The sequence below is a fragment of the Notechis scutatus genome, chromosome 4 (assembly GCF_049901735.1).
Source record: "Notechis scutatus isolate UNSWTSFEM ecotype Mainland chromosome 4, rNotScu1.2, whole genome shotgun sequence".
Taxonomy (NCBI): domain Eukaryota; kingdom Metazoa; phylum Chordata; class Lepidosauria; order Squamata; family Elapidae; genus Notechis; species Notechis scutatus.
The window spans coordinates 72,312,606-72,339,762 of record NC_142012.1 but is presented as its reverse complement, the minus strand read 5'-3'; the positions used below and the strand labels follow the sequence as shown (position 1 = coordinate 72,339,762).

Genomic DNA, 27,157 nt, shown 5'->3' with positions numbered 1-27,157 from the left:
AAAAAATGGATTCCTGTACCATGGTCATCTCTACCTATAAGAAGGGCTTCTGGCAAGATATAAGCTTCATCTCACAATGACATTTTTCATACTTATGACTGTTGCAGCATCCTCATGGTCATACGAACAAACGTCAGACTGTTGGAATACAGTGTTCACGTGTTTTCTACAACTATTCAATAAAGATATATATTCTTTAACCAGTAGATGAATGGCAGTGTCACAGTTAAACAGAAAAGCACATTTGGACTGTGCACTGTTTGTTCTGTAGGGCTATATACAGGATTTCTAACAGGTTATGGGCCCAATCATAGCTTGCTACAGCAAATAAGTACAAGATGACTGCAACAGAACCAAAGGAAATGACCAGTAACACAGCTGCAACAAAGCTTTCATTTGAAAATCTGACAAACCAGAAGTACCAGTTTGGGAAACTCAAGATGAAGGTGCAGCTAATAAGAGTATATACGTAGAAATGTATAAATGAAGTTAGGTCAAAACACCCTTCAGATGAGTGAATAGAGAAAGATCAGAAAGGTCAGAGCACAATCTCTCTTAGCCTAGAAGATGACCAAATCATACATATACATGTGAAACTGCTAAAGAAATGTCATCTTTGTAGGCATGATGTATTGATTCAGGAACTATGAATCACATGACAAATAACAGAAATCTCTTTATTCATATTGACCAGAGTAAAACAGAAAAAATCACCACAGCTAATGGACAAATGATGGAATCAGAATAAATAGGAGATGGTTTTCTTTACTGTCCTATTTCTCAGAGTGTCACCAGAAAGATACCTGTGGAAAATGTCCTGTATGCTCCTGCTCTTGAAACTAATCTTTTGTCAGTGAAAAAGCTCACAAAACAAGGCAATGTAGTGCAGGGGTGGGATCCGACAGGGTTAATTACCGGTTCGGTGATTTCCGAGGTTTGGTGATTTACGATGTGCTTCCCTGCATCCTGCGCACACACCTGTAAATTGTCATCAGCCTGGTGCCTGGACAGCTGAGCAGCGCTGCATGCTGAGAAGCAGCCTTTGAAAGAGTACTTTTTTCCTGCTTTTTTAACTGCAGCTGTGCCTCACACGGCAGCTGAAGTTGAAAACGCAGGAAATAAAGGTCAGGTAAGAGCCCAGGCAGGCAGGTGGGCAAAAACATCAGCAGACATAGAACCGGTTCTATGTCTGCTGCTCTTCAGAGCTACCGGTTCTACAGAGGTGGACAGAACCAGTAGAAACCCACCCCTGATGTAATGACCATCCAAGGGGACAGTTGTGCCATCAAAAAAGGGATATCTTAGTTGCAAAAGCTACAATTGCAGATGAACTGTATCAACTGAACTGCAATGAGATGCTTAATACTGCCAAGGAGGAAAAACATTCAAACTGCATTCACACATGGCACAGATGTGGGCACAGAAATCCTGACATAATAAAGAAATTAACCAAGTGGAATGATATGCAAGTGGAATAAAAGTTAGTCTATGTGATCAAACAATGAAATGCACCAGCTGTATAAATGGAAAAACAACAAAAAACTTTTCAAAACATAGTAACAGTAGAACTAAAAAACTTGTGGACTTAATGTATTCAGATCTTTGCAGTCCAATGGAAAAATTGATTCCAGAAAAGAAGAGGTATTTTTTCACAATTATACATGATTATTCAAGGTATACCACACTATATCTGTTACACAACAAAAGTGCAGTATCAGAAAAACTTGAACAGTATTTAGCTCAAGTAACAAATCTGGCAAAATGCCAAGTGTCTTGTGCACAAAAATAGAACTGAATATACAGATAAAAACACACAAATGATTCTCAGAAAGCATGGCATAGGACTTCCAGTTGCATTTCCTTCTAGGACAGACTGAAGACTGCGATTATGTGTGGCTTTGATCCGTGTTGTACCTGTTAGAGGGCTCCGAACAGCGCTAGAACTGCCTTGGAGGGATGGGGAAGAAGGGGGAGACCGCCTGTCAGGCCGAGGGAAACCACATCTCCCTTCCTCGGCTAAGTAAATTCCCCCCAAAGACAGGTTGCAATGGTGATTAAATATGACCCCCCTGAAGGAGAGCTACCCGGGACAAAGATCGTGCAGGAGTGGTGAAGAAGCAGACAGAGTGGAGACCAGACAAATTAAGCGCAATATCTGAGTATAAGCTACCCCGGATTTAAAAATTTAAAGAGACTTAAAAAAAAAAGATTGGAACAGTGGCGACCAGAGGGAGTGGGGAAAAATAGGAAATAAGTGAAAGTGCTTTGAATAGTAAAAGAAATAAATCGAAAGAGGGAAACATCTGTGTAAATTGGATGATACTAAATTATACAATTGGCACTAAATAGGCATACTTAAAAGCTGAACTTGGATGTGCCAAAAGGAAGAAATATACTAATTGGATTTACTGTTGTTGTTTTTAATTTAAAAGCTCTAAAAAGGAAAGGAAAGTGGAAAAGAAAAGGTGGAACTTGGACATAACAGAGAGCACCACCTAATGGTAAAGGAAAACTTTCAATAACTTTTTTTAAGTGTTTGGTTCTATAAAGATTGGAACTTGATACAAAGTAAGAAGATCTTTGAAACAGTAAGACAGAAACCCTAAAAAGTAAATTTACTATACTACGAAAGAAGAAGGAAGAAGTCTGGGAACTGGGAATACTAGATGACTTTGAGGAAAATTTAAAACTGAACAGAAGGAATCTAACAACAAAACTTGTGAACATTTGACTATTTTGACCCTGGAAACTTAAATAAGACTTAACAGAAGTGGATGGTTTGAAGCTGGATTAAACTAACTACTGGATAACTGAACTGGATTTAAACACTGAAAAAAGAGGTAAAAGAAAAATTTAAAAAAAGAGGTGCACAAAAAATGGCAGAATACTGTTTGGAAATAAAATCAGATTTAAGAAGCATAAGGGAAATGATATGGGAAAAAATGGAATTGTGCAGTATTGCTTTGCAAATGCTAGAAATGGCATCATTGGAGAACAAAGACGGGCAAGGAGAACCAGAAGAGGAGTTGATTAAAGAAGAGGCCAGCTTTAATAAACAAATGACACAGCGAATATTGAAACGGGGGGGACGGGACATGGAAATTAAAAATTGGAGGTCTGAGGGGACAATTAAAGAGGTAATGGTTAGGAAAGTCAGATGAAGATAAAAGAAACAGCAAAAAGGGGAAATACAGGAGAAAGCTCAAAAGAGGGAGGGGGATAAAAAATGGAGTCAGAAATGGAGGGGAAAAATAAAAAAAATAAAAAATAAAGGAAAAGAGGAATAAGGGGAGACCAGAAAAGAAGGGGATATAGAAAGCAAAAAAAATAAAAAAAATGAAAAGAAGTCATATGACTAGAAGACCTAGAAATAATGGCTAAACTGGGAATAAAAAGGGGGATTCTACAAGGTAATATATAAAGAGTTATAAGAATATAGATTGTAAAAAAATGGAATGATTGGAACTGATGTTTTTATTTTTATATATATATTTTCAATTTTCTTATTTGATTATTTTCCAAGAGTTATTGTTATATTAACTGGGATATATGTAAAGATGGGATTGTAATGAGAATGTTAATTACATTAAATGAAAATAAAAATATAGTTAAAATGAACTATGAGAATTGCACTAAAAAGATAAATATCCCTTAACTTAGCTGAAAAGATTAATGTATTAGAAAAAATAAATGCCTTAGAATAAAGAAAAGAATACCATGTGGAATCTAACCTAAAATGTATATGTGATATGTAGTATTTAGGTAATAATTAAAAATTATTATATTATGGTAATTTTCAATATGAGTTAAAGGGGAGTAAATTGAATGATGTGTAAGATAAAAAGGTGGTACACTCAAATGGGTAATTAAGGGGGGAAATCTTTGGAATTATTAATATTAAGATGGAATTTATTGAATAATGAAATAAGAATATGTAATGAAATGGCAAATATGACAGATAAAAGTATAAGAATATAGTGAATATAGAATAAGAAATAAAGAATTTTAAGATATTATATAAAGAAGAAAAATAGAACAAGAAAATTAAAGAAAATATAATTAAAGAAAAATAGAACAAGTTATATGAATTAAAATTGGATAAAATAAAAGTAAAAAGTATAATATTTTTGAAAATTTATAGAAAATGGAAAATGCAATGATATGATAAGAAACGGAATATGTGAGATAGATATGTAATTATGGTCATGTTTGTATGGAAACGTAAAAACCTGGAATCACACTGTTCACTAAAAAGAGATGTAAAAGATTAAAAATAAAAAACTTTTTGGAAAAAAGAAAGCATGGCATAATATTTCAAACTACTCTACCATACAACCCAGAACAAAATGGGATTGCAGAAACAATGACTTGTATTCTATGTGAGAGTGGAAGAACCATGCTGTTTGTTACAGATATGCCAACCACATACCGGAGGGGGGAGGCAATTATGTCCACATGCTATCTCCAAAATTGACTACCAGGAAAATCAACTGTAAAAACTCCATATGAACTGTGTGAATAGAAAGGCCTCAAATTTGATCCATCTAAAAAAAATTTGGATGCAAAGCCTATGTGCATATCCCAAAAGGGAAATGTACAAAATGGGATACGTGCAAAGGACAGTGTGCTTGTGGGATACAGAATTCTACACCAAGACACAAACAAGGTAACCATCAGTAGAGGTGTAATTGTTGATGAAACTTCAGTGGGTTCAAAATTTCATGAACTAACACAAATATTCAAAACTGAGGGAAATTTCACATCAGTGTCACATGAAGATAAGCAACAAAGTGACATAAAAATATAAATTAACACAGACTATCCAAATACTGTACAAGAAAACGTGCCACAAGAGGCTTCAATCAGGAAATCCACCAGAAGCAACAAAGGCATCCCAGCCAAACCTCTGTCCTATGTTGCTGGTGTATCATTAAAACCAGTGTCAGATTCATGGGTTAAGATGCAAAGACTTCCAACCCATGAGAAACTAAAGTGGATCAGTGCTGCTGATGAAGAGATGACATCTTTTAACAAACTGCAGTCATGGACATTTTCAGCAGTACTTCATGGAATAACATGAGGAGTACTTGTCGAATGGGGGTGCTGGAATACAGTGTTCATGTATTTTGTACAACTACAGAAGTATTCAGTAGAGATATATATTCTCCACCCAGTAGATGTCAGTGTTATAAGTTTCTAATTGCATCTATGGTATACTCTATGCTAGAGGTGTCAAACCCTAGTTCTCTAACTATTTAAGCTTTAGTCAAGTATAGCCTTGGCAAAACAAATGGCCTTTGCTAGATGACTGAGTGGGACAGTTGACATTTGGCAACTGGCACATATTTATGATGGTTGCATTGTCCCAGGGTCATGTGATCACCTTTTGTGACCTTGTGACAAGCAAAGGCAACAGGGAAGTCAGATTTACTTAACAATTGTGTTACTAACTTATCAACTTCAGACTTTGCTTAACAACAGTGGCAAGAAAGGTTGTAAAATGGGGCAAAACTCACTTAACAAATGTCTCATTCAGCAACAGAAATTTTGGACTCTGTAGTGGTCGTAAGTCGAGGACTATCTGTATTCTATGTTCCTCCATATCCAAATTTGAAGTGCAAAACTGTAAAGAATACAGTCTGCCAAACCATAAACTGTAAACAGAACATCCACTACATGAACATTGCTGCTTGCAGGTAAGTATGCTCCCTTTCTGCCTTTTTGCTACTTACATTCCCATGCAAAATTAAATATGTTTTAACTTTGCATCCCATGTGCAAAATAGCTACGTTTAAAGTGACAAGAAATTTTGGCTTAACATTAGTGAGTAGCTATCATATTATGAGATAAATAAGGAGCAGTATATGTACATAAGTCCTCTGTAGAGCTGGGGATCAAACCACCCATGGATTCATAGAGTTCTTCATCGCAACTGGGGTTCAGCGAACATTTCATCAGTAGGTCAGCAGATACATGAGCCATGGACTCATAAATAGAGCCATCTTCCTCCCCCTGCATCAACTCCTCTTTTATGTGAGTTTTCAGCATATCTGCTGTCTCCTGCAAGAAAAAGAAAAGCAAATGGTCTCTCTAGGACAGTAATGATTGCTTGATTAATGCAATCTGTTCAAAACATAGTCCCACTGAATCTAATTTAAAGGTAGCAAGTGTATCATGTATAAATAACAGAATCATAGAATTACAGAGTAGGAAGAGACACAAAGATCATCTAGCCAGCTGCAAAGTGTGGGAATCAGTTAAACTTTCCATGAGAGATGACTGCCAGGCCCTTCTTAAACACCACTATGATACCAGATGCAGTGAAAAGGACCTCTCCATTCCTGCTCTGGATTCTCCCTGTTTGTGGGCTCTGATAGAAGCCCAAGCCTCCCTGGAGGGGAGGCGAAGCTAAGGAGGGATGCTCTGTGAGGCCACAGGAGAGATCGCAATCTCGTGTTGAGTCTCGGAGCTTTTTCCCTCTACGCCATGACAAAGAGAAGAGACACGGCCAAGATGGCTGCCATGAAGTTGGGACAGCCGTGGAACATCTAAGAATAGTGCTGGAGTGAAGTTGGTGAACAGTTGGAACTGGGTGAGAAGAATCTTTTTTTATTCAAATCTTTAAGCCCCAAAGAGAATCTGGAAAAGGATCCCCAATATCTTTAACCTAGCAGCGACCTGGCACATTGAAAAAATATTAAAACTGAAGGAGGAACTAGAGGGAAAAAGACAGAAAAAAATTGCTAAAAATATAGAAAATTGAACATCTAAACTGAACAGGCATTTAACTAGACAGGCATTTTGAAACTCTGGAAGTGTTTACCCAAAAATTAACACCATCTTTATATCGTGGAAAAATGGAGGAAATGGCTTAATATTGAAATTTAAATAAAGAGCGCCACCTGTTGATGAAAGGAAGAATAGCATATTCCCAAAACTGTTCATTGGAGAATTAAACACAGAAGAAAATATTGCTGAAAAGACCTCTGTGGATTAAGCATAAAATTGGAAGATTTAAGGTGCATTTCAGAGGTACAGGCAGACTAAATTGGGGATAAAGAAACAAGAACATTGGACTGTTAGAGAAGTTTTTGTAGATTTGAATATATAATTTTTGGACTATTGGATAAAAGAGGGATTTAATAAAACTCAACAAAATGCTTCATCAAGAAGAATGGACTGGAATTTGGGAAGAGGTGACGTCGGCAATTCAAAGTACAAGGGAGACACTGACAAGATATTGCCAGAAAATTATGGAAAGATTGGAGAACATAGATGAAAAGCTGGAAAATACAATGCAAAAGTCAGTGAGTGTTCAAGACGCCCAAGAAAAGGAGGAGTCAGCTGACAGAGGAGATGAAAAAATGGAACAGACAAAACAAATGGGACAAGAGGAAAAAAAAGAGATAATAATAAAAACAACAGGGATGGCTGATATAAGCCTAGCGGAGAGGACCTTAAGGATTACATCCCAGAGTTTTAAAGGAGCTGGCAGAGGTCATCTCAGAACCACTGCACCATATCTTTCAAAAATCCTGGAGCACCAGAGAACTACCGGAGGACTGGAAAAGAGCTGATGTGGTTCCCATCTTCAAAAAAGGGAAAAAAACAAACCCAGGAAACTACAGACCAATCAGCCTAACATCAATACCTGGGAAGATACTGGAAAAGATAATAAAAAACCCAGATCTACCAACATCTAGAAACAAGTAAAGTAATAACTAGCAGTGAGCACGGTTTTGTTAAGAACAGATCATGCCAAACCAATCTTATTTCATTCTTCAACACAGTAACTAAATTAGTAGACCAGCAAAATACTGTGGACATAATATATTTAGATTTCAGCAAGGCATTCGACAAAGCAGACCACAACCTACTTCTTAGTAAGCTAGAAAAAAGTGGAATAGATAGCACCACCACTAGATGGACTCGCAACTGGCTGACAAACTGTACTCAATGAGTAGTCCTTAATGGGTCTAAGTCTACATGGAGGGAAGTAAGCAGTGGGGTGCCACAAGGTTCCATCTTAGGCCCAGTACTCTTTAATATCTTCATTAACGACTTAGATGAGGGAATAGAACGGGAACTTACCAAATTTGCAGATGATACTAAGCTGGCAGGAATAGCTAACACCCAAGAAGATAGGCTCAAGATCCAGAGGGATCTTGACAGACTAGAACGCTGGGCCATATCTAACAAAATAAAAATTCAATGTAGAGAAAAGTAAAGTCCTACACTTAGGCAAGAAAAACCAAAAGTACACATATAGACTGGGTGAAACCAGGCTTAATAGCAGTAACTGTGACAGGGATCTTGGAGTCTTAGTGCACAACCAGCTAAATATGAGCCAGCAGTGTGCAGCAGCAGCCAAAAAAGCTAATGCAATCCTAAGTTGTATTAACAGAGGGATACAATCAAGATCAAGGGAAGTACTAATACCACTCTATAAAGCCTTGGTAAGACCACACCTAGAGTACTGCATCCAGTTTTGTTCACCACATTACAAAAAAGATGTTGAGACTCTAGAAAAAGTACAGAGAAGAGCAACCGGGATGATTAGGGGACTGGAGACTAAAACATATGAAGAACGGTTACAGGAACTGGGCTTGGCTAGTCTAGTAAAGAGAAGGACCAGGGAAGACATGATAGCAGTCTTCCAATATTTGAGGGGCTGCCACAGAGAAGAAGGGGTCAATCTATTTTCTGAAGCGCCTGTAGGCCAGACAAGGAATAATGGATGGAAACTGTAAAAGGAGAGATTTAACCTGGAAATAAGGAGAAACTTTCTGACAGTGAGAACAATCAACCAATGGGACACCTTGCCCTCGGAAGTTGTGGGAGCTCCATCACTTGAGACTTTCAAGAAGAGATTGAACTGCCATTTGTCAGAAATGGTGTAGGGTCTCCCATTTGGGTGGGGGGTTGGACTAGATGACCTACAAGGTCCCTTCCAACTCTGATTATCTGTTATCTATTAAGGAAAATATAAAATAAATTTGGGAAGATTTTTATGGAGAGACAGGGGCAAGAGCAGATATTTTGAAAACTAGATCATGGAAAAGGGAAGAGAAGGGAGAAAAACTTAAAATGAGTAGCCAAGATGTAGGCGCAAATAGAAACAAAGACCCAAGAGGCAAGCTAAAAAATGAATAATTAAAGCTTTAAGGTGGATAAGAGATGATGATTAGAAAAGGGAATTTAATTAAATAAATTAAATATAATAAAAAAGAATAGAGGGAATTTAGAGAAAGGGGGTTAATAAAATACACATTTTTATATAACAAGGGAAAGTAGTAATAAGAAAGGAAATTATATTTAATGAACGTAATGTGTGTGTATATTAGTTAAAGGCAATAAATATGATCAATATTTTATTTGTATTAAAATGCATGATATGCAGAATAAGGTGATTGCTATAAAATACATTGTAAGATAGAATATTTAAATAATGAGGTATTATAAATAGAATAAGCATACAGTGAAAGATTTTAATTTGACATAACCAATGGTATTATTATTAGAAGTCTATTAGTTTGAAAAATGAAATAAATATGGATAATATTCTATGAAAGATGGTACGATTAAGTATATTTAAATAATATGATGATTAGCATAAGCAGAATAGGGTGATTGTCATGAAGATAATATGTTGAAATATATTAACAGTAAAAGATATGATACTTAAGAAAGGGTGGTTGGTATAAAAATAACATGGAAATAATGGATAATTGAACAATGAAAGGTTATAAATTATAAATTAATACAAAGATGTACATTATTATTTGAATTATATAAGCTTGTTAGATGGAACAAATATGATTAATATCAATTTATTTGTATTGAAATGTATGGCACTCAGGTACCACATTGTTCACACGCTGATATGTTTATAAAAAAATAAAAATACTTTAGAAAAAAACACCTCAGAGATGGAGAACTGTCTCAGGTGCACAGTGGTGGGGCCCTGCGCATAAGGCAGCAGCCCAGGGACAAAGCGCCAGTGCAGCGCCGGAGGGTCAGGGAGGGTGCTGAAGTGAGCAGGTGTCTTGCCTGCATTTCCCATGCTGGCTGCCCATTCCTGGCCAGAGCTGGAATGCCGCTGCGTGTAAATGCCAGTAGATGCCAGCTTTCCCTCCGGTGGGTCTGGGAAGCTGCTGGAGAGAGATGGGCCTATTTCAGTGCCTGGTGCCCAGGTGTCCTTGCTTCCTCCAAGCATTTCTTTGCCTACCTGATTTCCATCTCTGTCGCGTTTCTCCATTGTGTTTCCCGCCATCGTATGCAGGGAAACAAAAGTTTATGGGACTTTTTAAAAAAAAGTTAAATCAATCAAGTCCAACTTCTCACAAGAAAAAAAAGATCTTGCAAAGTTGGACTTGATTGATTGAACTTTTTTTTTTTTAGTCCCACAAACTTGTTTCCCTGCACATGGCGAAAAATGCGATGGAGAAACGTGACGGAGCTGGAAATCAGATAGGTAAAGAAATGCTTGGGGGAAGTGGGGACATCTGGGTGGTGGAGCAAGCTCCATAGCACGGTGCTGTAATGAAACGGAAAATGGAATGCCTGGTGACAGGAAAAGAGGAGGCCGTTTTTCCTCGTTCTTCTCCCTGTTTCTCCTCCTCCCCTCATGCTGGCCGTTCCATTTCCTATTTCTTCATTGCAGCGCAGTGCCCAGGATCCACTTTGATAGCCAGGTGTGTGTGTGTTAATTTAACAACTGGTTCACACAGGGTCAGGTTAGCCATCTCGGAGGCTGATCCCACATGTGCAGTGGAGCTGGAGAATGGGAATGGGCCACGCCTCCCACAATAGCCAACCTGACCCTGGGCGAACTAGTTGTTAAATTATTTGAATCTCACCATTGAATCTTACCAGCAGGAAATTATATTCAAATAAAATCTTGGTAGCTGCAACTTATAGCTGTTCAGGTTTGGCTCTGGATTTTGTAATCATGGAAAATAGTTCTGGACCATCTTCCCTGTAACTTCTCTTTATATACCTGAATACAGCTATCATAACTCCATTCATTCTCATTTCTTCCAGACTGAACATCTCTAGTTCCTTCAGCCTATCAACATAGGGCATCTCTTTAAGTACTTGTATCTTCTACACTATTTTCCTCTGAACTTTCTCTAATCTAATATCTATTTGGAAATACAATGCTCAGTTCTCTGATATTTATCATTCATGCTCAGCTTGTTGTCATTGATCACCTCAAAGTCCTTCTCTAATGTATTAACAAGCCATGTATTCCCATATTATATAGCTGTTCTAGATTTTTTTCTTTCTAAATGTAATATTTTAATTAAGAAAGTTTATTATATATTGCATATTACATCTTCAGAATATTTTGGTTACAAGAATCCAAGGAAAGTTCAACAAAACTGTGTCTTCCAGTTCTATTCCTTTTTAAAAAGATACTAGTTGATATCTGCAATGTAGCTATATATAACCCACAGTGATTGTGCATACTTCAATTCCTCTGTGATCCTTTAGAATCTAACATAACCCATGCAGATTTTTTCGTATGTGAAAACCAAAGTATCAAATATCTCCAGATCTAATTCAAAAATTCCATTTAGATTAATGGTGAGGACTCCTTAAAATCTGTCTTTCAAATTATTATTTCACTACAAGAATAGCCCCTTCATCTTCTGGAACACTAAATATCATTCACATGTTTATTATTGTGGAATAAGACCACACATATATCACTGAAATCTTCAAATCTATTGTTTCTATGTGAGTTATGAACTGTTAAATTACAGTACTTTTTTCCCCATTATAACAGAGAGAAAAAATACTTTTACCACATATTCATCAATGAATTGGCGGAGATCTTTGAAGCCATGCTTTTCAGCAATGTTGTTAGGATAGTGACCATCCTTGTTGGCAACACTATATGCCTGCAGAGCTCCTGGGCATGTAAGCAACAGGGCTGTGAGATTTTTTAAACCATATTTTGCAGCAAAGTGCAGCAGAGTTGGCAGCTCTTCATCTCTTTGACCTGAAAGAAAAAGGAGGAAAATGCAATTTCTTATAGAGCTATGCCACCAGTGACAAATTAAATAATGGAAAAAGCCTAAATCTAATTTCAACTTTTGTTTATCATGTGTGGACTATTGGCTTGTCCTGTAGACTCCCTGTAAGCATAGGACTGCCAACCCAGGTCATGTGGCATTTTTGGGGAGGCGGGGGTCACGGCTACTCTGCAAGATCTGATAAAGCACTTTCTAGAATGCAACATGCAACATACAAGAGTATTGTACATTATAGTAGTTCTTAAATATAAAATGAGTCATGTGTTGATGTACAAAGCTGGCAACTGATATATTGGCATGGGTGACTTGGGTCAGTTGCTCTCTTTCTGACCAAATCACCTCACAGGGTTGTTGTGGGGAAAATTGGTGGAGGAAAGAATATTAGATATATTCACCACTTTAAGTTATTTATAGAAATAATAAAGGAGGGATAAAAAAAATCTATAAATAAAAAATGTGAAACTTTTTTTTCTGCTACCTTTTATTACAATAATTAAACTTGCCTATTAAAGTATGAATTTTTAAATAAATAAACAGCAATCAATAAATAAGGGCATTATTTCTGAGCTATGCTTTTTCTTAAAAGAATACTTCAGTAATAGAACCAGTATTCTGTCCACATTGTCATGGTTCCAGCTAATGCTCTTAACCAATTCAAGACTCTGAGGCCTTGGTTTCCTCAAAAATCTGGTTCATTGGGTACATCATAGGCACGGTCAAAGGTGAAACCAACACTGAATATTTCCTACATTTTTGGTATAAAGAACAGCTGCTGTCCACCCCCCCTTGTGTCAGAGGTCACCAAGCAGGTGATGAACTTCTCAGCACTCCCCCCTGCCGTTGCTAGGCCACGCTGATTTAGCCTTGGTTTTCAGGAGCCTTATTGTTGTTATGTCTAGCACACTGGAGAAAAACATTCTACATTCCATAAGTCCCCTCCCCCCCATAAATACTGTATGGCAACTAAGAAACGAAGCAAGAAAAATATGGCTTCAGCTAGAATCGTTTTGAGAGATGACACACATCTCTTTTTAGTCTCTTAAAATATGTGTTTTAGGAATTGGCTTACAACTCTGCTAGTTCCTCTAGTTCAGGGGCGGGCAAACTACGGCCCGCGGGCCACATCCGGCCCGTTGGTCTGTCCAATGCGGCCCGCCCCTGAAAAAAAAATCACTGCCATTGGTCTGTCCAATCCGGCCCGCCCCTGAAAAAAAATCGCTGGGCGTGGCGTAATTGCCCTGTGCCGCGTGGCCCCCAAAGCTGCAAAACAGTGCAGAGCGATCTAGGGGTAGGAAAGAAAAGAAATTTGCAAAGGCCTCGGCTGGGAGTTCGAAATCACCTTCGAATGCGACCTCTCCGAAGGTGAGTCCCCGCCGATCCCCCTTTTTTTCCGGGGCTTCCAGGCTTAAACTTTGCAAAGGCAAAGCTTGCAGGCTGGAGCGTCTTCCCGCCGAGGAGCGGGAAGGGTTCCACCCGGCGGGCGGGGCGGGCTGCTTGGAGCCACCTAAAGCTAGGCCGCTGCTGGTGGAGCTTTGCCCTGCCTTGGTGCCCCGTTTCCCGGCTTGGCGGTCCTGCTCGGGTGGCACTTTAAAAGCCTGCTCCCAGCACCCGAGCAACTTCCCAGCAACTTTCAGCTTCGTATTAACTCGCGGGCGCTCGCGCCTGGCCCCGAGCCGCGTGGCGGAAGGGAAGCCCGGCGGGCGGGTGGGCAGGCTGCTTGGAGGAGGCTCCGGGCTTCCCCTCCGCCAGGCGCGAGCGCCCGCGAGTTAAAACGAAGCCGAAAGTTGCTGGGAAGTTGCTCCGTTTTCCAGGGCTTTGCAAAGGTAAAGTTTGCAGGCTGGAGCGTCTTCCCGCCGAGGAGCGGGAAGGGTTCCGCCCGGCAGGCGGGGCGGGCTGCTTGGAGCGGGCTGCCGTGCGGCTCAGGGCGGCGCGAGCGCCCGCGAGTTAAAACGAAGCCGAAAGTTGCTGGGAAGTTGCTCGGGTGCTGGGAGCAGGCTTTTAAAGTGCCGCCTGAGCAAAGTTTAAGCAGCCCGCCCCGCCCGCCGGGCGGAACCCTTCCGCTCCTCGGCAGGAAGACGCTCCAGCCTGCAAACTTTGCCTTTGCAAAGCCCTGGAAAACCGCGCAACTTCCCAGCAACTTTTGGCTTCGTTTTAACTCGCTGGCGCTCACGCCTGGCCCCAAGCCGCACGGCGGAGGGGAAGCCCGGCGGGCGGGCGGGCGGACTGCTTGGAGGAGGCGCCGGGCTTCCCCTCCGCCAGGCACAAGCGCCTGCGAGTTAAAAGGAAGCCGAAAGTTGCTGGGAAGTTGCTTGTGTTTCCGGGGCTTCCAGGCTTAAACTTTGCAAAGGCAAAGTTTGCAGGCTGGAGCGTCTTCCCGCCGAGGATCAGGAAGGGTTCTGCCCGGCGGGTGGGCGGGCTGCTTAAACTTTGCTCGGGCGGCACTTTAAAAGCCTGCTCCCAGCACCCGAGCAACTTCCCAGCAACTTTCGGCTTCCTTTTAACTCGCGGTGCTTGCGCCTGGCCCCGAGCCGCGCGGCAGAGGGGAAGCCCGGTGGGCGGGCAGGCTGCTTGGAGGAGGCGACCCGGCGGTGCTCCGGCAGCAGCAAGAGGCAGTTTCGCCCGGGCTCCGCTCAGGTGTCCGGCTGGGGCTGTCAGGAGTTGCTACCGCCGGCGCAGCTCCATGCGGCTCCAGTCCCGCGTTGCCTTGGGAAGGAAAAGGCAAAACCAGGAGCCGCTGAGCCTGAGCCTCCGGTGCCGCTGCTCCCGTTGCAAAGCACCGCCGCGGCTCTTCCTTTTTGCCTTTCCCTTCCCGAGGCAACGCTGGACTGGAGCCGCGCGGAGCCACGCCGGTGGTAGCAACTCCTGACTCAGAGGGCCTCCGAGGGAGGGAGCCTCCGAGGGAGGGGAAGGAGGAGAAGAGGGGGGAAGGGGGCGATTCCCAAAAAATCTTGTGCTGACCCGGCCCGTCTGTCAAATTTTAAAAGTCAATGCGGCCCCCGAGCCAAAAAGTTTGCCCACCCCTGCTCTAGTTGCTTGGGTTGTGCAAGACAGTCACACATGCCCAACTCTTTCATATAACATATGCTTTTGCATAACATAGTAGCACTTGAATTTAGTATAGAATAATTCATATAGTCTTTTTTCTCCAAATCACAATTATACTCACTAGTAATATTTTCTTCTTCCAATTGGTTGATCCCTAAGAGGTGCAAACCACTGGCAGGAAGGTTTTTTTTCAATGATTCTGTGAGAATTTTGTCCAGAGCTTCTGTGCTATAAGGTACAATCTTAAATGCCTGGATGTAAGAAGAGAACAATCACCAATTATGTATACCCCGTACTGGTTCAATGTATTCAGAATTTGTCTGTGACTTTAAAAATGGAAGAAATTATTAGCATTTAATAATATTAAAACAAAATGATCATCTATCACCATGCTGTACTCAGTTTAATTTACCTGAGTAAATTAAATGATGTTGTGGATATTCTGTCATGGTGCTTGGAGGCTGTGAAAGGCTGGATGGAGAACAGGCTTCAACTGAACCCTGGTAAGATGGTTATCATATCTGGGGGATTTATCATTTCTGGTCTTGGATGGAGTTGCCCTGCCCCAGATAGATCCAGTACATAATCTGAGGGAAATCCTGGACTTACAACTCCTGCTCAAGGTGTAGACAGCAGTCATGGCCAGGAAGGCCTTTGCTCAACTTTGTGTTGTGCACCAATTGCACCCCTTCCTATATTGGAGGCCCTTCTCTCAATCATTCATGCCCTGATCATCCTCTGAAGGAGTATTGCATAGGGCTCTACATAGGGCTACCCTTGAGGAGTATCCAGAAGCTGGAGCTGGCACAGAATGTGGCTATGCAGGCAATTCTGGATGTCCCAAGGACTGAGACCGTAAAAACTTTGTTGCATGAACTGCATTGACTGCTTATTTGCTGATTACCTGAAGAAGCATCTTTTTCCAATTACATTGACTCACTCCACCCTATCAGGCAAAATGGGTATGCCATGTTAGTTGAAGAATTTTGACTGACAGGATCTAAAAAGAGAGCCTTCACTTCAAAGAGCCTTCTCTATGACCTATAAAACATCCTCCATCCAGAGATGAAATTGGCATCCAGTCTCTTGGCCTTCCAAAAAGTGTGAAAACCTGTCTCTGCCAACTTGCCTGGGGATTGAAAAGTGGCATGCCTCTAAGGTGGGGGAGGATTTGGTGACTTGAGGGTACTCCCTCCAATTTTATCTTTGTTTTACTTGTTTCTCATCCTATTTGGATTTTATTTTAATTGTATGGTTTTATATGGTTTATATGGCAGCCCAGAGTCACTTAGGTAGTCAGACTGGCTCTCGCTACTCCCTAAGAAGGAATAATCCTTGACTACATAGGTTTAGGGAAAAGGTACTTTAACTAGAAATACTGAGTGCAGCATGGATGAGGCAAGGTCTAAGGAAAAACCATGCGAAAATTGTATATTGAAAGCAATCCCCAATGTCCAAAAACCTCCCCCCTGGGAGAGCAGTCCAATCAGGTCTCATTCTGATGTTTTGGGAAATTGATGCCTCAAATGCCTGTGTAAATTCCTTTCCCAGGACTGGCATCCTTGAAGCTTGGCAAATGGCTCTGATTCCTGTTAGTGTCCATACTCCAATAGCATTCTTTCACACCACCAGCACACATCCCCTCCCGGATGCTCCCTTCCCCCTAGCTATGGCAGTTGCTAGTGAGCTTCAAAGAAGGCGAAGATGAGCAGCTGACATGGGTGATCCCTAAATTTGATAAATAAAATAAGTTTGTAGTAATACTAAAAGCAATGTTGCATATTTAGACAGTGGCAGTCAACTGATGGCTGATATGAAAATGAATGTTCTTATGCTACATATATATACAATTTTTACTACCAAACATTTAGAAGTCATCAGGTAATAAATATGGGAAAAGTAAATATAGTAATACAGGTAGTCCTTGATTTACAAAGAGTTCATTTAGTGACCATTCAAAATTACAATGGCACTGAAAAAAGTGACTTATGACCATTTTTCACAGTTACAATCTTGGTAGCATCCCCATGATCATGTGATCAAAATTCAGATGCTTGGCAACTGATTCATACATATGACCATTACTGTGTGCCAAGGTCATATGATCACCTTTTGCAGCCTTTTGACAAGCAAATTTAATGGGGAAGCCAGATTCATCTAACAACTGGGTTACTAACTTATCAATTACAGTGGTTCCAAGGGTAGGATTCAGCAGGTTCTGACCAATTCTGGAGAACCGGTAGCGGAAATTTTGAGTAGTTCGGAGAATCGGCAAATACAACCTCTGACTGGAGATTTTACAGTAGCCTTCCCCTGCCACACCCATCAAGCCACGCCCACAAAACGGTAGTAAAAAAAATTGAATCCCACCACTGTGGTTAACATAACAACTGTGGCAAGAAAGGTCATAAAATGGGGCAAAACTCACTTAGCAACAGAAACTTTGGGCTCAATTGTGGTTATAAGTCAAGGACTACCTATATTTTAATATACAGCTTCTAACAACATTACTACAGAAATGCAGCTATGTTGTAGAGGTTCTTATATATTTACATCTCAAGCTACATGAAATTAAAAATGTTCATGTCTGAAGTCCCCTTCCTTTATTCTTTGTTTGAATTTAGGAAACTTAAATCAGGGATATTGAATACTGAGAAGAATAATGCATGCCCAGAGTCATGCTAATTACCACTTCCCTGTCCAAAGGCAAGCATACAAATTTGAGAAACTATCATGTTCTGAAAAAATGGATTTATCAGTTGTGGATCTTCACATTCCCCTCAAACGAAGGAGCTCAGAGGTCTGGTTCTGATCCCAAAATCATGCCACTGCCATAAATGCCCACTTGCGTACACACCAATCCATTAATGTCAGATAGAAACTCATGCAATTGAAACAGCTTTTCTTTCTAGAAAGAAAAATGCTGTAGATGTAAGCAAGAACTGTCACTCATGCACTATTGGTTGGACTATTGTAATGTACTCTTCGACCAAACCAGTTGGAAGACACTGCAGGTACAGAATGCAGTAGTGCAGGTAGTGTCAAGTAGGCTTCAGAATGCCCCTGTGACACCACTACTGCATGAACTATACTGGTTAACAGTGAACTTCCAGGCACAATTCAAGATGCTGGTTGTTACCTATATAGCCCTATATGGTGTAGAGCCAGATTATCTTTAATAGTCTCCTTGAGGTTTTCAGATTATCACAATTAAACAAAACCATACAATTAAAAATATCTTTTTTCTAATAAACACACTATATATTTTAGCAAGAAACAAGTTTTCTGAATCCTCCACTTATTTATTTCTCAAAAGATGGTTTTGCTACTTATTCATGCCTCAAGTTTACAGTTGGTCCTATCTTTCTACTATCTAAATGATATAACAAGCTCTCTCCTGTTCCCCACCTTCCTAAAGCAGGGAGGTTATTTACTTAAAATGCCCCATTAAAATTAAATTTCACCTGACACATGAATTCCACTGGATTTGCTGCAGTAGACAACAAGTTGCTAATTTCTTCCATGTCAGTATAGTAATTGATGTTTGATTCAGCTATCATTAAATCTCCAGAAAACAGTTTCAAACATACAGTTCCAGGTGATAAGTCTGAAGGGCAAGAGAAGGTCAGCAATAATCAGTACATAAAAGGAAACTCATACATCGTGTTGAAAGAAGCAGTGGAAAAAAGGGTCAGCAAATACACATGTAAACTGGATACCTCTCTAACTCTAAATTAAGCAAAATGCCCAGAGTTCAGTTAAACATGATGAGACCTTGAGTGGGAAAACAAGTCTATATGTTAAAAAAAAAACACCACATGCTGTGGGGAAAAATGGGGAAAGAACTTCCATTTTTGAATCAAGTGAGTCTTTGTTCTTTACAGAATTGAAAAGCTAAAGTCAGAAAAGTGCCCATGCAGAAAATGCTGCTGCTTAGAATCAAGCAACAGTCCATGTTTTTAATTCTATTTTTATAGTTTTATGTTAATTTTTAGTGATAAAACCTATCATTTTAACTGCTGTTTCAAGATCAGTTTAAGTTCCATCCAAATTAAAAAGCTTCAGAAAATAGCATCACCTGGACAACTTTCACTGATTAATAGATGGGAAATCACCAGGTTAATTTGGGGCCAAAGACTAGAAGAGAAAATTAAGCGTTTCAGGAAGCAATGATAAAATGCTTCCTTACTGTTGCCAAAACTACACAGATGAATCCAGGGGTGGGATTCAAATTTCTTAACCACCAGTTCTGTGGGCGTGGCCTAATTTGTGGATGTGGCTTGGTCATGTGACTGGGTGGGCATGGCTTGCTGACAGGGTGTGGCTAGGTGGTCATGTGACTGGGTGGGCTTAGCTAGGTGGCCATGTGACTGGCAAACCAAATATAAGTGGTTCTTGCTTAATGGCCAGTTGTTTAGCAAGTGTTCTAATTTATGACTTACCTCCCCAGAGCTACTTGACCTGTTTTTGACGTTTTGACAGCTATACATACATACACACACTTATGACCAGTTACAACATCTTACACAGTCTTATGACTGAGGTTTTCTATGTTTGTTGCCAATTTCCAACAATTCCTTCTGGTTTCCAGTTAAAAATGCCCATTGAGGAAAATGGACTTGTTTAACAACCAGTGATTGCTTAATGACCACAAGGTTCACTACCATGGTGTTTGCCTAATCCAGGGGTCTGCAACCTTAAAAACTCAAAGAGCCATTTTTCTATTTTCTTTTAAAGAGGTATCTCTGTCTGTTTCTTTCTCTTTCTTTCTTTCTTTCTTTCTTTCTTTCTTTCTTTCTTTCTTTCTTTCTTTCTTTCTTTCTTTCTCTCTCTCTCTCTCTCTCTCTCTCTCTCTCTCTTTCTTTCTTTCTCCCTCTCTCTCTCATCTCTTTCTCTTTCTTCCTCATCTCTCTTTCTCTTTCTCCCTCTCTCTGTTTCTCATTTCTTTCTCTCTCTCATCTACAACTGCTAAGATTGGAAGCTGTTTTTTTTTTATAATCCTATTTCTTTGCAGTTTTTTCACACACATTTGTGCATATGTATCCAATACTCTTTCTTCCTTTCCGCTATGTATTCAAAATGGGCAATGATTTTATGTATGTGTGTAGCATGTGTATATGTGTGTTATGTATGTGTATGGATATGTATATATATTTCACTTTTAATGCATGCCAGTGTACTTACAGTAAAATACAATAAAAGTTACCTTATTCTATCTCCCTTCCTTCTTTCCTTCCCAACCCCATTCCTCCCACACCCTATTTTGTGTTGACTTCCCAGCCAAGTACTTACCAGGTCTGAACCTGTTTAGCTTTCTAAAATCAGCCTACTGAAATAAATACCAAACTAAACTGCCCAGTGATTTCAATGCAAACAGCCAATCTGCAGTATTACTACATTTTGCTAGGCATCTGCTGCATGTTACTCTCTTCCTTGATAATCTAGTCCAGAGGTCCCCAAACTTGGCCACTTTAAGACTTGTGGACTTCAACTCCCAAAATTGTCTAGCCAGCAAGTTTGGGGACCCCTGATCTAGTCTTAGCTGGGCAAAACAGTCTGGAGTCACTGGCAAGAGCAGCTCAGCATGGAGAAAAGTTGTGCGTCCTCCCATATTCCTTTCTCTGTGAGCAGCCTTGTCCCCCCGCCTTCATTTGTGAAGCGCACTAAGTTTAAAGGTGTTGTGGCAAGAGGAATATGGGGAGACGCGCAACTTGTCTCCGTACCAAGAGGGCTGCTCTCTCTCTCTCGCCTCCACTCTTGGCACAGAAAACAGTCAGTGGGAGCAGCAGTTGAGGCGGTCGGTCACCCGTCCTGGGGCTCACTCTCACCATACCTGCAGGGGGTGGGGGATGCAGCAGCAGCGAGGCGGCAATGGCAATTCTGGAGGCATCGGGGATTCCAGGACCAGTTCGTTCCTCCCCGCCATCCATGCGGCTGCATACTTGATGCATCGGGGCTTTTAGGCTTAGCTCCCCGCAGTCGCCGTCAGCTGTCCCGGACTCAATCAAGGGGCGCCTTGCTGACACGAGCTCTCCACGTGTTCTTTTCTGCTGCTGTTTTTGGAAGAGCAAGAGTTTCCCAAAATAACAGAAAGCTTCTGAATCTCCCCCATCAGAAACGGCTCCCGGGTAAGCAGAGAGTAGCAGGATTCAACCTGGCTTGCTTCTCTGTTTGCCTGGGAGCTGTTTCTAATGGGGAGGGGACTTGGAAGCTTTCTGCTATGCTGGGAAACTCTTGTCTCCTATCAACAGCAGCAGGAAGGAACACATGGAGGCTCCAGCCAGGTTAGCAGTTCCTTTTATCACCTGCTGCTGTTTTTGGGAGAGCAAGAGTTTCCCAAAACAGCGGAAAGCTTCTGAATCCCCCCCATTGGAAATGGCTCCCGGGCAAGCAGAGAGTAGCAGGATTCAACCTGGCTTGCTTCTCTGCTTGCATGGGAGCCGTTTCTAATGGGAGTGGGACTTCGAAGCTTTCCGCTGTGCAGCAGCAGTTGAGAGAAGCAGCCGCTGACCTGGCCGGATCCTATACGAGCCTCTCCACATGTTCCTTGGCAGAAGGCAAGTGGTGAGGGAAAGGCGACCAGCAGCAGCAGCAAAAGGCAAGTGGGGGGGAAGGCGACCGGAGGCGGCAGCAAAAGGTAAGTGAGGGGAAGGCAACCGGGGCTTGCAGAGCCTCACTCACCCAGGGAGATCAGTAAAGGTAGGGCTGCAATGGAAGGCAGGCAGCAATGGCTGGCCTGGTGGGTGCACAAGAGCAGGCTGCAGACAGCAGTGTTGTGCATGCGTGCAATGTCACTCATGCGTGATAAGGACTGACGGGCAGGCAGTGGAGAAGTGGGCGGAGAGGGGCGGGGCCAGCCAGAGGCCTGATTTACCAGTTCTCCAAACTACCGGGAACGGTAACAACTGATTCTATAGAGCCGGGCCGAATCAGTGGAATCCCACCCCTGGATGAATCCATGAAGTTAACTTAAATTCCTGGTTTAAGTTCATGGATGGAACTTAAACAAGGAGTCAAGCTTGCCTTGAAAGACGCTATCTTTTCCCTTTATTCAAATACACTCAATCCTTGTTATTTGTGGGGTTTGTTCTTGAAAAATCCCACAGAAATGGAAACCACAGTTATTGAAGCATTGGTCCTATGGGAAAAATGGGATTCAGTATATTTTATTTAAAAGAGTAATCTTTCTTTATAAAACAAACCAATTTCATCCGCATTACAAACTTGCTCAAATGGGTACCCTTTGTTTCTGGTGTTTTTCAGAAGTTTTACAAATTCTTCAGCAGCTTCCATTATTTGCTAGACCAACCTCACCTGAAAGTTTCACATTTTTCAAACCATACCTGTTTATAAAATGCTCTAACCAACTAATGCTCTCACGGATGACTTCCTGATTTTCAATCAAATATTTGAATAGGGTTGTTTTTATTTTGTTGTTCACAAGACATCCCTTGCAGCCAACAATTTCATTTATCCATAAATTAGGCCACTTTTCTGTTTCTTCCATATTTCTTTACAAAATCACAGAAGTCACTTTAGCACTTTCTGGAGCAGCTTTGCAAATAACCTTATGAACGTAAGTCTTCCTTTTGGCATATGGCAGATGGTTGATTCATTTACATTGAATTTTCTGTCTATGGATGCTACAGAGTTTCCAGAACAAAGCAAATCAAACACTACAATTTTATTCATTAGGTTCATTATGGAGTGTTTGCACTTGTTGAAACAGTGTCATTAGCGCTTTGCTTGGATGACATTGTTGAAATTTTAAAGCATAAGATAGTGTGAACACAAGAACTATTATCAAAATGACACAGAGAATAAAATAAGAATATGGTTTCCTTTTGTGTAATTTTTGTCACTTGTGTCATTGCTACACAATAAGATTCCATTGTGCATGGCCATATATAGCTGCATTAAGACCATGTTTGAAAAAAATGGGTTACACTTCCATATATAATTGAATCTACAGGAACAGATTGTATGGGGAGTGAGTGTATACAGGTAGTAATCAATTAATGGTAATTGGGACCAGAATTTGTTATTAAGCAATGTAGTTGTAAAGCACAGTATCACATGATCACATTGTTTAGCAACATCAATCTCAGGGATTCTGGTGGCTGCCATTAACCAAATCCCACCTGGTTATTAGGCACCCTGATCCAAGTAATTCCTGGCTTGCTGTCTTGGGGAGCCCTGAGTCTCGGTAAGGTAAGGAGCTGCTTCCTCTTCAGCTCTTTTCACTTACTTATCTCTGCCTGCATTCTGTCACCTCTACCAAATCTGCTATCCAGCGCTCAGCCAGCCCAGCAACCTCAGCTGACCTTTGCTGTCACCTTCCTTCCACTGTTGATAAAGTGTGTCTGAAATGGCTTGTGAGGCAGCTGACTTGCAAATGTTGGGCAAGGCATACAGAGGACATCCAGCAGAGTGTAGGATGGCCCAAAACCCAGATATGGGGGGAGAAAGTAGAGGTGTCTGGGCCAGAGGAGGAAGGACAGCCAAAAATGGCTGTGGTTTATAGAGTCAGCATATTGCCCCCCAAAATCTGGGTCCTCATTTTACCGACCTCAAAAGGATGGACAGCTGAGTCAACCTTGAGTCCATCAGGATTGAACTCCTGGCAGTGGATAGAATAAGCTTGCAATACTGCATTCTAACCACTCTGCCACCATGCCTGGGTGGGTAGCCAAGTGTCACATGACCATGGGGGTGCTGCAACAGTTATAACTTCGGGTGTCACTACAATTTTTCAGCACCTCTGTAGTTTCAGTGGTTGCTGAACAAATGGTTGTTAACTAAAGACTACTTGTACAGAGCAATATGCATAAAACATTTCTAATTTTATATATACGCCTGATGTGTTTTTTTTTTAAGGTATCTATTAAGGGCAAAAGAACCTCTATGGAATTTATAAAAAATGTTAAATTGACATTTTGCAAACAGAACATTTTATTAACTTTGCTTTAATATGCAGCTCTCACTTCACATTAAGTTTGTCAACAGAGAAAGAACAGCAAAAGGAGGGGGAGAATGAACAAATCTGATTCCATTCCGTGGCAGTAGCAGAATCTATGTAGGATCACACTTGACCCTAAATAAACTGAACTGTAAAATGTAAAAAACTCATAAAATTGTAAAACATTAAGCAACTTAAGTATTCCAAGCAATCTGACAACTCTAGCAATTTCACTCAGTATGTAACTAAAAGGTTTAAAATAAGCTTTCAAACCACTGTTGATGTTTAGAACAATTTTGTTTCATTCTTTATGTTATAAAAAAAACTCTATTGTGCAAAGTCTATGAGTGTATCAGGCTAAAATTTTGAATCAAAAATCCAATTACCAGAGTAACAGTGACTCAGATATCCGACTAGTTAAAGCCAGCACCATGTGCTTCAGATGCTTGGCTCCATACTGAGTGCTGATCCATATAGCATCTAACATTAAGATTCCACAATTATTAACATATGTATCTCGTTCATATAATATAGGACAGCGATAATAATTTCTTTCCTTCTTATTTTTATTAACATATTAAATTTCACAGGCATACTTTTTAGACTTTTGTTTGACTACAAGTAGTCCTTGACTTATAACCCTAATGGGACTGTAACTTCCAATACGAAGCAATTAAGTGAGCCATATCTGACTTTATAACTTTTACCACAGTTGTTAAGTGAATCATTCAGTTGTTAAAGTGAATCCAACTTCACCCACTGACTTTGCTTGCTTTTGATCAAATGATCATGGGGACATTAGTGTCAACATAAGTCATTTTTTCAGTGCAGACATAACGGTCATTAAACATATGATTATAAGTCAAGGACTACATGTAAAAATTAAATTAGCTACTATATGTATAGAAATAGGTCCTCTGACTGTGTCTGTGGGGGTACTATCTAGTTTCCAACTTTGGGCATAAGTTATTCTTGCCGCTGTTAGAATGTGTATTATGAGGTATTCAATTTCTTTCTTTCTTTTCTTTTTTTAATCGTTTTTATTACATTTTTCAAAAATACAAATCTCATCCATATTTATGACAACGTTTTAGCATCGACAAATACATATAACTTATGTACCTTATTCTATATCTCGTTATTCTATACATCTATAACTACCTACATCTTATATGGTTTATTATATATATCAACACATATACCTTATATTTCTTATTATAACAATATCTACAATAACAATCCCTTAAGGTCTCTTACTTTATTTGCAATAAACCATTCTTTCTAATCTTTATACCTCTTTTTTAGCCACTCGTACCATTTATCCCATATTAGGTAGTATTCAGAATTCTCCTTATCTTTCATTTCTAATGTGAGCTTGTCCATTTCCGCACACTCCCAATATTTTTGTATGACTAGCTGTTATGTCTCACCTGGACAAACAAAGTAATACGTCCAAATTTCCAACTGAAACACAAATAAGCAGGCAAGTCCGATAACTACAGGGTTAACTTCCTTAGTCCGAAAACATTCTTGGCAGTCTGTCTGCCAAGTCCGATAAGGAAGCATAAATCACAAGCTGACGCCACACACAGGAAAAATGCAGAAGCTTCTCTCATAAAACAACACGTTGTCCCGAACAAGAAACCAGAGCTAACACGCCCACTTTTATTCCCTGTGGGGCGTGTCAGTCTCTCATCTCAGTCTCTGATTTGTCCTTTCTTTTTACGTTGCATTTCACGCTTTTGCCTGCATCTTTGCCTTGCATCAAACCAGCATTCCTCGGCTTGATCCTCAGTCAGAGGCTCTGATACGTTCTCCTGATTATCTGCCGACACCTGAGGCACAATCAGGGGGGAAGATCCTGCCGAGGAGGACAGTCCTGGGGAGGAAGGCAATTCCAAATCCTCTAACAAAGCAGGCTCAAACCTCAGAGCCAAATCTTCCCCTTCCGCACCGTCTGAGTCTGTGTCCTCTAGCAAAGCAGGCTCAAACCTCAGAGCCAAATCCTCCTCTTCCTCATTTACCAAGTCCTCGACCTCTGACAAAGCAGGCTCAAACCTCAGAGCCACAACAACTAGCTCTTCTGGTGGGGTATTGACTCCCTTCCATAGTTGTGCAAAAGTATTCTGGCTGCTGTCAAGATGTGTAAGATAATATATTTAATTTTTTGGGGATATTGGTCTGTGATTATTCCCAAAAGAAAGAGTTCTGGTTTAAATTCAATTTGATTTTTAGTGATCTCTTGAAGCCAGTTCTTTATTTTAATCCAATATTTCCTGGTCTCGGGGCACAACCACAACATATGATAAAAGGTACCATCTTTCTCTCCACACTTCCAACACTTTGGACTTGTGTTGGGATATATCTTAGCCAATCTTGCTGGGGCCAGGTGCCACCGATAAAACATTTTACATAATTTTTCTATATAGGCCATAGAGGTCATTAATTTATAGTTCCTAGTCCACAATTTCTCTCATTCATCTAACTCAATATTATATCCAAAGTTTTGCACCCAAGCTATCATGGAACCTTTTACAATATCTTCTTCCATGTTAAATCCCAATAAATATTTGTATGTTTTATATATAAATTTTCCTCTGTTCCAACCAAAATTTTATCTAATTGTTGTTGTTCTTTATTGAATCCAAATTCCTCTAGGTCTTTTTTGTATCTATCCTGTATCTGTAAATATGGCCACCAATAAAGTATAATTCCTTGCTCCCTCAACTCCTGATTTGTTTTGAGTTTCCCTTGGTTATCTAATAATTCATTATAACTTACCGTATTTGCCGGCGTATAAGACGACTTTTTTGCCCTGAAAAAGATGCCTCCAATTGGGGGGGTCGTCTTATATGCCAGGTCGTCTTATACGCCGGCAAATAGTAATTGGGAAGCACTGCGGCTGCCCGCGGCTGAGGCACTTTTGCGCACCGTGGAAAGCGAATCCCGTGAAGCCGAAAGGAGCAGCCAGCCTTCTCCCAGCTCCCAAGGAAGCGAGGCTCGCACCGCCCGAGCTCCGCTGAGGTATCCGGCTGGGGCTGTCAGGAGTTGTTACCGCTGGCGCGGCTCGCGCGGCTCCAGTCCGCGTTGCCTCGGGAAGGAAAGGCAAAAC

General features: G+C 40.7%; 1 protein-coding gene across 9 annotated transcripts in view; it reads right to left on the bottom strand.

Moving 5' to 3' along the window:
* PIK3AP1 (phosphoinositide-3-kinase adaptor protein 1) overlaps window positions 1-27,157 on the bottom strand; it is a 126,771-nt gene that overhangs the window by 54,671 nt on the left and 44,943 nt on the right. For all 9 annotated transcript variants that reach the window (XM_087963728.1, XM_087963725.1, XM_087963726.1 and 6 more), the window contains 4 exons: window positions 18,551-18,693; window positions 15,208-15,337; window positions 11,811-12,007; window positions 5,871-6,060 (listed from right to left, as the gene is read on the bottom strand). In XM_087963728.1, coding sequence (XP_087819854.1) covers window positions 5,871-6,060; window positions 11,811-12,007; window positions 15,208-15,337; window positions 18,551-18,693 — 660 coding nt within the window. The remainder of the gene's footprint in view (window positions 1-5,870; window positions 6,061-11,810; window positions 12,008-15,207; window positions 15,338-18,550; window positions 18,694-27,157) is intronic.